General features: G+C 33.5%; 1 protein-coding gene across 5 annotated transcripts in view; it reads right to left on the bottom strand.

Moving 5' to 3' along the window:
* phtf (putative homeodomain transcription factor) overlaps nucleotides 1-12,282 on the bottom strand; it is a 291,193-nt gene that overhangs the window by 119,580 nt on the left and 159,331 nt on the right. For all 5 annotated transcript variants that reach the window (XM_090407495.1, XM_090407494.1, XM_090407497.1 and 2 more), the window contains one exon: nucleotides 7,018-7,321. In XM_090407495.1, the coding sequence (XP_090263621.1) occupies nucleotides 7,018-7,321 (304 nt within the window). The remainder of the gene's footprint in view (nucleotides 1-7,017; nucleotides 7,322-12,282) is intronic.

Raw genomic sequence — 12,282 nt, 5'->3', positions numbered from 1 at the left:
TGTCACTGATTCTTGCCACAATGACTGACATTGATTAATTAGCTCTTGTATTAACTGTTTATAGACTGTATATGGGACTGACAAACTGTACACGGAAAAATTGTGAGCTAACATAGCATGGCATTTGCAGTCTTATTTCCTTAAATTCCAATATACGTGGGAACCCAGCACAGTCGAACATTAAAGATCTTCACTTTATACAATACAGCAACAAGAACTCAAATCTGTATAAATTATACATTTTTAGTAGAAGTTTTCTTTTATGTGTACAAGTGCAAGCTGAATGGTAGGCAGCTCAGCTGTATAATTATAGCATTCAAGTGGGACATAATGCAACTTAGGAAGCAGAGCAGTACAACCACCACAGGTTCTAAATCTCAAACCCTTAGTATAAGCAGATAAGGAATCAGAATGCTTTGTTTTATACCTATTACACAACTGTAGGGTGATGGAGTATGAGACTTTCTGAGTTGGCACAAGAGAGTGCAAACCTGCCATGGAGGAATGTTGTATGATGCAGGTAATGCTACCAACATTCAAGTGTGCATAATCTTTTTCACTTACATATCAAATGGCAGTGTGATGCAGATAGTATTGGACTTCTTGACATAGGGGATGAATACTAGTCTAAATAGGATGTTTAGGAAGTCGCTTTATTTTTATGGAATAATTAAGAGAATGGACTCTGTTGAAGAAACAGGGCAGGTTCAATTGCTTCGATAAGGACACTGAATGGGCAATGTGCAAAATGCATCAATAGCAATTCATATACTCTGATGATGGATAGGATCCAATCAACAGAAGATATTCTCCCGTGCAGAACCACCAGCTTAGAACCCAAGCAAGTGCACAATAAAGGCAAAGCAAGGAAAAATGATCCCCCTCCCATTCTGTAGAGGAGAGTGTGTGAAGGATATGCTTTCTGTCAAAAATTAAATAACTTAGTTTCTGCTGCTACTGAGATAACAGTCTGTCACATTCTTAACTGGGTTAGTATGAAGGAGGATGTTTTTTTTTTTTTTTTTTTTTTTTGCATAAATGTAACACAGATACTTTTTTTTCTACTAAAAACTTGAAGCCATCACTAAGAGCTCATGAAGAGACATGATCGATTGCTTGTTGAAGTTGTCTTTCAATGACCCTCATATTACAAGAATGGCAGTAAAGGGTGATGTCATCAACATTACCTACTGTGGAGGGAAGTTGTTCAGTCACTGAGTTTACTCTGACAGTAAAAAGTGTCAGACTTAAGACAGAACCTTGAGGAACAACCTTTTCTTGGTGATGTGACCAGAATAATATGTTTCCAACTTGGACTTGGAAGATTCAGCAAAAGAGAAAGATTTTAATAAAAACAGAAAGATGCTTTCCCCCCCCCAGATTATGGAGGTCTTTTAATATGCCATATCTCCAGGCTATGTCATATATATGCTTTTCTGTGTTAAAAAAAAGATGTTCTAATTTCAGGAATGCATCTCTTACAGATGTTTCTAAATGGATCAAATCGTCCAATATGGAACAACATCTATGAAATTCATTATTAAAAAAATATGGAAACAACTACAGTGTTATGGTAAAATTTAATGTAAAACCAAAGTTTGTAAGACCAAAACAATCACTCGACATTTTAACCTTCATATCAAGATCATCTTCTAGAGTACACACACACACACACACACATATACAAAGAAACAAGCTATGTTATAATCTACATAGCATGCTAAAGTCACACTAATTTGGCCAACCTTTAACACTAATGGACCTGACTTCTGGAGGAAGAAAAAAAACATTACTACATCAATGCTAGAGTCCTGTTATTTGTTATAAATCATTAAGACAGATATTAATATTAAGCTGCAGAGCAATGTGGCCTCACATAATTACTCACAGATAAATTAGAACAAAACAGTATAGATAGTGGCCAATAAGGGCTGAAATTATTGTTTCAAGTCTTATGCAAGGGCTTGAAGGAGAACTGGAAAGAATTTATGTGGACTGAGTGTGTGCAATCCAAATTCTTGAGATTTTCATGCCACCATTATTGTTTAGATTAAGATGGTTGATCAAAATATCACAGGCTTCCTTGAATTTGCATTCATACCAGGTTTTTGTATAATGCAAGGAACAGGTATCTTTCCAGTCAATTTGGTGTCGGGTGTTAAGAGCATGATCCAAGAGGCCTGCTTTACCAATATTATTATATTTAATGTGTCATTGATGTTCTTTTTTATGGATCGGAATTATGCATCCAGTTTCACCAACATAAGGTAAGTTATAGGTGCAATGGATTCCATATACCCCAGGGTGGGCCAAGGGAGGGAGAAAATCCTTGGAAGAGTTGAATATGTTTTTTAATTTTATAGGTGGTGTTTAACAGTAGTGTTAAGATTGCAATAGTGCTAGGATTCTATTTATTTTATCTGATAACCCTTTGGGATAGCTATGGTTTTACTATAATCTATATTATTTGCATTTTTGGTGAAGTTTTATGAAGAATTTTATTGATGGTATTCTTGCTATAGCCATTGGTTATGAATGTGTTGTTCATAATTTGTAATTCATGTTTAAGAGCTTGTTCATTAGAGCAAATTATTATAGCTCTGTTTTTGAGAGCGTTAATAACTCCAAGCTTTTGTGAAGGCTGGTGGTAAGAATCAGCATGTATATATTAGCTGGTACATGTAGGCTTATGGTAGACAGTAAAGGACAGGGCTGCCTAAGGGAAGATGTGTGATAAGTGTATCGAGGAAAGAAAGTAAGTTTTAATTTTCAATTTCAATGGTAAATTGATTGTATGAGCTCATGTTGTTTGTAAATTGTATGTGCTCATATGAAAGAAATGAAAAAAAATCTATGAAAGCCATAGTGTGTTGGTGAAAAGCTCACTGCTTCGAAATACCAGAGAAGTCTGGCATTTAAAATTTTCTGCAATATCTTCCAAACACAGATGGTCAAAGCAAGTCAGTAATTGGTTGCTTCTGTTCGATCTATTTCTGATTTCATGATTAATACTGTGACAATGGAAACTCCTACTTGGTAAGTATAGTACAGTAAGAGAAGAAGATCCACTGAAGATAGACCTGAAGATGACATTATGATCTCATAATCGATGTCATCATGTCCCACTGCAATGGAATGAGAGAAAAAAAGTGCCTATTTATTTAGTTCCTCCTTAACAAATGGTTGATTGTGTGGCTTTAGCCATTTGCAAAAAAAGTTCAGTGACTGTTTTTCTTATTTTTTCAATATCAGAAATTCAGGAAAATAAGAACCTGTTGCTATGATTCTAACAAAGTTTTCCCTAAAGTGTCTACAATTGTATTGGGTTCAGCAATTACAACCCATTATGTTCCAGAGTAGACAAATAGCATGCATGTTTTATATCTACCCTTCATTTTCCAGACCTCATCCCATATAATTTTTGCACAGATTATATAACAGATCCTATCCTATCAGTGGTCCTAACAACCGCCCATGACTTTCCAAGTATTCTTGGACTTTGCAACTGTAACTTGAGGATAAGGTGGTTAGCCATATGCCTCCTGGTGTGTCCTATGTCTGTAGATGCATGTGTTCACAGGCCAGTTTGCCTGTTCTGGGGGGTGAAAAAAAACCCCACCTCTGTATGAGACCAGCTAACTCACCTTTCGTTGAAACAAACCAGATACTTCCTCATGTCACTGATGGGAAATGAACCCAGGTCTTTCCGATCAAAGGGCTTCATCTATACCGACTGAGCTACAGAAGCTTGATTATATAACTGATAGATGATGTAAACTCAATCCATGATTGTTTGTTTTTGATTCTGGTATCTAACATAATGTGCTCTGGCCCAAGCATGTTTAAAAGCTATGAGATTTGATATGGCAAGGTATCTCCAAAATATATCTCAGGCTCTGTCTTAGCTTTGAACACAGAGGGAAACTGAGATGATGTTTTTGGAATTACAGTTCTTCTGGCTGGAAAATACATCCTGTAACAAAGAGCACTGCTTCACTGACAGGTGTTTGGTTGACTGCGTCAGCATTAAATTTTGCAAAACTGGAAAAGTATTCCAGTCAGTCTGGTAATTTTCCCCATGGCATCTGTGGAAGTACATGGTTTTGTGAGGACATAGTGAAAACCACAAGGAAATGATCACTTCCTTCCATATATGTTCTCTTCAACATCCAGTGGAAAAAAAAGCAGGGGAGCAGATTGTAAGATATAATGCAGAATATGAATGGGTAGGCATAAGGAAGAATGTTCTACAACTACAATACATTATGTTCCAGGGTAGACAAATGGTATGTGTTCATGGGTGAGGCCAGATGGTTGAACAATCTAGCCTCACCCATTTGTTCTGGCATTACCCCACAGGGTATAGTGTTTATTAAAGTGACACCCATAAGTATGGGTTGAGGTACTTGAAATATGAGATTATCAAAGTCAATCTGGGTTAACTAAGAACTCAGTGGTAAATAAATAGAACATATTGTAATAAAAAAAAAAATCCCATTGAGAGGTGGAACAGCTATCACTTCCAGAGCAGCATTAAGCTGGATGTGCTGAAAATGGAGTATGGCTGCCCAAAAGAGGGCAGAACTCTTCCATGAGCAGGTCTATTTCCAGTTCTGTCCTTACAATAATAGCAAAATGCCTTAAGGTTGGGGTCCTCACTGAGTTTTAAATATGTCTCCTGCAAACAGAAACAAATGGGTTTGTGTTTTTTCAGGCGAACCTTGATATGATTGAATTCTGGGTGAAATTCACAACAGTTCCAATAAGAATTTTCCTATTTGGCTTATATTTTTCAAGTGATTTTGGAAAGTATGGATGGTCAGTGTCCATGTTTAATACATCATCATCATCACGTGTCATTATCAGTCAATGTGTTTAGTTTACTTTCAGTGGATACAGAAATATCTGTTTTGTTTTTTCTGTGGGATATCTGGTGTTTTTTTTTTCTTTCAGTGACACCCCTTGCCATAATTTTCCTGACTAGTATGTTCATGTTCATTGAATGGGATTATTTTAAAAGTTGTTTCAAGAGTGACACCATAATAGATTGGGTGCTTAATATGCTTCATAGAGTTATGATCATAAAGTTCAGGTATGCTGAAATTATCGAATGGTGAAATAGGCACATATTTTTGAATTCCTTCTGATATTTTCTCAACTGCTATCCTCTCAGCATAAGAGATTTCACGACATGTTATGGTGACTATTTTTCTCTTTGCATCCTGATATATTTTGTTCAGTTTTTATCTGTTGTATTTCTTTTTCATTCTTCCACCTTTGTATGCATGGGAGTAGTCTTGATGGTCCTCCTCACAGTTGACAAATTTAGGTTTCTTTGCAAAGCAAGATGTACTATGATGCTCTTTGGTACCACATCAGGCAGAGATGGCAGAGCCATGACAGGCAGTTGGACATGTTCATATTTCAGACGTTTAAGGCATCTTATTGGATTAAGAAACATGGTTGAGTTTTACAAGTCAACTGATGTTCAGATTGTTTTTATTTTCTCTTTCTTTAAGATACATGAAGATTCTGAAAACTTTTTTTACTGCAAGTGATATGACTTTTGTGTCATTTGAAGGCTCAACCAGTTTACTGGAACTGAAATTTGAAATTATGGGAAGTGCCCTTAGATTCTGAATATAAATAATGAAAAAACATGATAACCACAGTAATAAACTTTAACAAAAAACACACATTCACAGAAATGAACAGTACATCATCAGTGTGGAAACAATAAGCAATTCAAAGAATAGAAATATAAGGTAAATACAACCATCGATTTACCAATTAAAATTAATTTAAAATGTAAATATTTAAAATTAAAGTTTTAAAATATTTAAAATTGACTATGCTGTGAAGGACCAGACTTTTGAGGTTTCAGGTATTCAATGTAGTAATGATGTTCATTAATTCTTTTTTTTTTTTTTCACAGAATGGCCTGTCTCTCCAAAGTATGTCAAATTACATCCACAAAGTATCTAGTACCACCAGCTTCAAAATTCTACAAATAGTTCAGAGATGCCTCTCTGAACCTATTAGTAGAATTCTGAAGAAGTTTCACCTTAATTTCCTGTTTACCTATTGACAAAATTCCTTATCTCTTACCGGTAATTTACAAATGATAAACAGTTCAACACTGGTAAACACTATCTCTAGATAGTGTTTACCAGATCAGATACCTTTAAATATTATATAAATAAAATTTATTATTATTATTATTACATGACAACTCCAAGGACTCATCATGGGGGGAGTACTCTACTTTGCTACACATATAACACTGTCCACCCCTACTACTTTATTCTCCAACCACATACAATGAGACTACTATCATTAACACCATCTACTGCCCACTACCACCACCAAGTGTTTTTTGTCTGTAATTAAAAAAAAAAAATACAAACAAAAGGGCTGTTTTAAGTTATATTTTTTGATTGGAAAATAAGATTAAAAAATTAATAAAAATGAATGATGTCAAAAAGTTAATATATGCAATTAACAAGAACAAAAGACAATACAATATATTCTCACTATAGCAACCACCATAATAACAAATTCACTCACCATCACAAACTACTAAAAGTCTCAGCCAAAGTCCCATATATGTGATGCTATTCTAAATGAAATTCACTATACCATACTAGCCACTATAATAGGTATTTCTTGTGATCAATTATGGTCTGCTATAGTGAGAATCAACTGTACTAAGCACAACATCAGCAGAAGGTTGCAAAAAGTAAAAATGCATTGCATAAATGAGTAGTTTCTCAAATGAAAATCTATTACTCATAACAAAGACAACACTGACATTTCAGAGATTTTAATGCTGTTTGCAATTTACTAGTCTCTGAAATTGATCTTCAAGGGAAAAGAAAAAAAAAACAATCTACACACACACACACACACATATATATATATATATATACGCACACACTAGATAAGCTGCATTTATTATTCTTATTTAGTTTTTTTGTTTTCTGAATGAAAACAAAAAGAGGTACAGAGAATTATTACCTCCATGTTGATCCCAACATCACTTCTTGCAGTACTTCTGTAATTCTTACAACTTCATCTGTAGTAGGAACATTTAGTAGCAGTACATCAGCTGTAACATCTTGAATAGCATCCTTAGCTGATCCATTCTGGAGACGGTAGAGAAGTGGCAGGAAAGAGATGATTGCAGCAAATACAAATCCAATAGTTAGATAGTCAGTACTCTGTGCAGCAGCATCCACCTTCTGGATAATGGCAGAACTGATATCCAACACTGTTAAGTCGACTTTCTTGCATTCATTGTGCTCCCAAATGGTACAGCTCACTTAGAAAGTTATTGAGGATACAGGCAGTTAAGAATGGAGCAGAAAGGATAGATAGAAGAGCAGCAGAAAGCATGTTATGAAGCAATATTTTTTAAAGCTTTGCACAATTAAGCTAAACATTGGTTATAACTGGCTTATGTATATAAAGGATTATGAAGTGATATATTCAGTTTTATTAGCTTGATCTGATCATTTGAAATTACAGAAATTAATTTATCTAAACAGATGCAAAAATGAAATATATCAAATATAAAAAAAAATCTAATATACCACGAAGTGATCTAACATATTAAGATTTTCACTGCAACCTGTGTACATATGACCATCAATAATTTTATATTTGAGTAACATCCATTAATAAAATCAGCAGAAAAAACACACAAAAAAAGGATGAAAAGAAAGAAAAAGAAATGTAAAATTAAAGCCTTGATAGGTTAAAATTTCACATGTTCATTTTTGAATCCATATATTAATTTTTTTTTAATTATAAACCAATAGGACCTCCTTAAACAAGTGTTGAGTTCTGCTTCTCTACTTCATTTTCAAGGATTGTACCCAAGATAGCACCACAAACAATTAGCTATGGGTAAAAATAGATTTTGATAAGTAAATTGATACCATCTGATCTTGTGATTTGCTGTGATGAGAATAAATATCACCTGTCCTGGAAATTATCATTATTTTAATAATAACAGCAGGGTGACAAGTGGAGTTAGATCTACTCCTCACAGCAGTACTCACTTTCTCTCTACATTTATGCTAATCATAATCAAATAAATTTGTGTACCTTTATAATAATGAGACCAAGACCAGTTCTATTCAAAGGTTCATTGGCTATGTTTAAAATCTTCAGCTGTAATTTATTAACACTTCCAACTTCCTTCTTTCCCCTGATGAAAGGGTTTATGCCACTGAAATAATTGAATCTAGGATCCAAAATTGACACAAATTTTGTTTTTCAGAGATCAAAAAAAAATTATTATATAGAACCAGTGGTGAACTATAGAAATTTTAACAAAGGGCTCGCATCGTCAGGCAAAAAAAAAAAAAAAAAAAAAAAAAAGGGGGGGGGCTCAACTTTGTAGAGCTTCTGACAGGTATGATAATTCCTGTAGGATATCAATCATTAGTGCTAGATCTTTTAAAAATTCCAAATTGAGAAGTCGGTTTAAAAAGCCCTTACATTTATCGTTCAAAAGAAAATGCTTACATAAAGCTGGGTAATTTCTCCACATAGCAAGAGCCGTTCATAAACTGCAAGCTGCCCATCATGGTCCAAACACATGGCCGATCTTTAAAATTTTGATACCAAGGTCTTTTGCAATCGTATTTAATTACCATTGATTTTTTGATGATTGATGATAAAAAGCATATAATTTTTCCATAAATATTTCAAAATGATTTATTTCTTTAATGTTTTTGATCGAATCATCTAATGCTAATTGTAAACAATGAGCTACGCAATGCCAAATCACAATGTTGGGAAATTTTTGTAGAAGTTTGATTACAACACCTGATTTGTTTCCTAACATTACACTAGCTCCATCAGAACAAAATGCAATGAGATGATTTTTTCAATAGTTATCAGAAAATCTATATAAATTTAAAGTAGCAATTATATTAACACGTATACATTTCACGGTGCTAGTTATACAAGATTATTAAACAAGAACAAGGGGCTCGCAAATTTGAGAAAAATTTAACAAAGGGCCCCTGCAAGCCCCTTATAGCTCACTGATGTATAGAACTGAGTTGCCTATGACTTTTTTTGAAAAATTTTATATTTCTGTGCAAATCTATGCCACTTCAACTTTTATTTAAAGCAAAAATTAATAAAATTACCCTGGGAATGTTATGACAATTTCTAAAGAATTAGATGAGACCCACCATATTAAGTCGTCTTATTCTGTGTATTCTGGTCAGTTTAGATGTTTTGTAGGATGAAAAAGTCAAATTTCTGTAAGGAAAAAAAAACCCTGCTATCTCCATATGATACTGGTTACCTCAGCTGAAAATAGTTTATAACAATTTTCTATGTCCAAGAACGGATTTAAATGCAAATTTAATATAAATATACATTCAATTCTATACATTTAATTAAAATATATTTTAATTAGGCTGTGTACCCTAGGCTGTGTACATACTGTATACAGCTAGGCTAAAATATATAGCTTTCAAAAACATGGAATGGATAGAAAGTTGATATATAATACAAAATGATTATGGCAACTTGATATTTTTGACTCGATAGTTTGATTTGCTTGTTAAGCCATGATTCCAGACCCTCCCTCCCCCTCCAGCAGCATAGTCTATTCTGGATGTGTCTTTCTTTTTACTCAATCTCTCTTTTTAACACAGTTGCAATCAGAAAAGGTAAAATATTATGAAAAAAATCTTCACACTCAAAAATAAATATAGCAGTAGTTGCTAAGCCAAGTAAGAATCTATTTTATAACTAAATGATAAATTAACTGCAAAGTATGCACTAATATCTCAACTTTCAATAAGCTACTTCAGTGCTGTATACTATTCACTATAATGAAATTCAAATAATGTATAAATATTTTACCTTTTGTTATTATCTTTAAATAATTAATAGCTTTAATGGAGCATGTGCTCCAAGCATATTAAAATAATTCCACGGTTTACACATGCAACAAAAATTATAGAGAATTTATTCAAAAACTCCGATATAGTTCATCCAGTGTTAAAGGAACCTCAGAACAAATAGCAAGGATTCTTTGTCAATTCAATCTATACGCTTCCTTCAAACCAACTTGGAAATTGTCTTAATACCATCAACAAAGGATACATTACCACCTCTTTCCTTACCAGGTGACTATCGAATACCCTGCTCATGTCATCTTTCTTATTTTAGACAGACTGGACATTCTGCCTTGATTAGAATTAAAGAACATCAAGACTATATTACATTTTTGGAATCAGACAAGTCTGGCCTTGCTTCTCATGCTAATAACCCTAGGCGCAGAATTCTTTGGAACCAAACAAAACTTCTTCATTCCAGCAAGTTCAAATTTGATCATCTTTTCCTTGAAACAAGTGACACACTGTGAAATTGTCTGAACTTGAACCGATCCAACTGTATGCCAATATCCATGTTTTGTGAAGTGATCACTGTTAATTGTTCATAAGTTTTATTAATTAATAATTATTTTAAATAATTTTAATCTACACAACTTACAATTGTTCCTTTGAACTCTAATAATGTAATATATACTTCAGCTGCGACTGAGACACGAGCTAATATACGCATGATTTATGACTCATTATTTTGATTCATCTTTTGAATATTGTTAATGGTCTACATCCCTACTGATGTTCAAGTAATGTTGGATGAAATATATTGGAGTTTTTGAATAAGTTCTATATAATTTTTGTTTAAAATATTAAAATAACTTTCATATCTTACATGTGTAAGCCATGAATTTTAATATATCTTCAAATAAGTTTACATGATGTAATATATAACGGTTATATGTTACATCAAGTGGAAAAAAGTTTCTGTAAGTTTTCAATTATAGAATCCAGTTTATTTTTTCATGGCATAATTAAAACTAAAAAAAATTTGCTGCACTATGAAAAGAACTCATTATTTGGAACAGAACACCAAACCTGTACGGATTCTCAATGCTTGTTAAAAATCATAAGTAAGTAACTTTATCAAGCACAATATCCAAAATAAAAGTCTGGTTACATCTGAAAAAACATTAATTTACACTATTTTCATGAAAAATATTACATCTCATTTGTTAATGTCTTACAATCTCCAGACAGCAACATTTAATTTCTTCCTAAAAATTACAATCAGTACTAATAGTAAGATGCATTCCAGAATTTTGAGTATTCAAGCACATGATACTCAGTTTTAGTTTTAAATTATATGATTAACATCACCACAAACAGAAAAATAAATGCTTGTTGATATTTTACCAAATTTCAAACTAGCAATTTCAAAATCAGAACTAAAATTAAGCCCAACTGAGACATACTAGTAAGCTCCTCTAGGGCTTAATCACAGGTAGCCTACCTGTACTAAATTTTTCTTAAATTTTCGGAAATCTGATGGAAATGCTACTGAGGAGTACCATATCTGCATTGCATAGGATGATAGTATTTTGACAACTAGTTCTGTGCAGTGTTTAACCATGGTCTATAAGTCATTGAAGTGTAATTTCCTCTCTTTCAAAATATGGTCAACTTGAAGTTGACCATATTTTGAAAGAGAGGAAATTTTGTTGACCATATGGTCAACAAAAAAGGTACATTATGAAATGTCATAATATTCTGGAGCATATAGAACCAGAAAGAACAGTCAAAAGTAATCTATTGGAACAAACTCTATTGTCAGTTTTGCTGAAGTTAAAGCTGAATTGATACCATATGTTGATTGTGTCAATATAAAGTGTGAATAGCAGGAGAATTAGAAAAGGACCATATTAAATTTCGTGTTATGACATAATTGGTGTCACTGACATGAAGAAGACTAAACAGCTAAGATATTGCTGAGTTGTGATTATTATTATTATTATTATTATCATTTTCTGAGACCTCTAGGGAGCCAAGGACTCATTGAGGGAGGCTGTAAATTACCCAACCCAGCTATCATACTTTCCCTTAAATTCATTTACACTAGATGCACTCACTACCCGCAAGGGCAAATTATTCCACTCACTCACTGCTCTCTGGGAGAAAAACCTAGCTCTTAACCCTTTCGTGACTGAGAACCACCTTGACTTCCATGGATGGCCTCCGTGTTCTCTCCCCACCTTCTATAACGAAAAATTTCATCATTTGAAATGCTATAACACCCATTCAAAAGTTTATAGCCTCTATCATATCACTCCTTTTCCTCCTATTAACCAGAGTCTGTAATTCATGTACTCGTAATCTGTCCTCATAATCTAAATTAATCCAGACATAATCTTTGTAACTCTTCTTT

Source organism: Typopeltis vanoorti, chromosome 17 (assembly GCF_054136105.1).
Source record: "Typopeltis vanoorti isolate ZY-2024b chromosome 17, IOZ_Tvanoo_1.0, whole genome shotgun sequence".
Classification (NCBI taxonomy): domain Eukaryota; kingdom Metazoa; phylum Arthropoda; class Arachnida; order Uropygi; family Thelyphonidae; genus Typopeltis; species Typopeltis vanoorti.
Note: the sequence above shows the minus strand (reverse complement) of the source record. Positions and strands in the feature narration are given on the sequence as shown.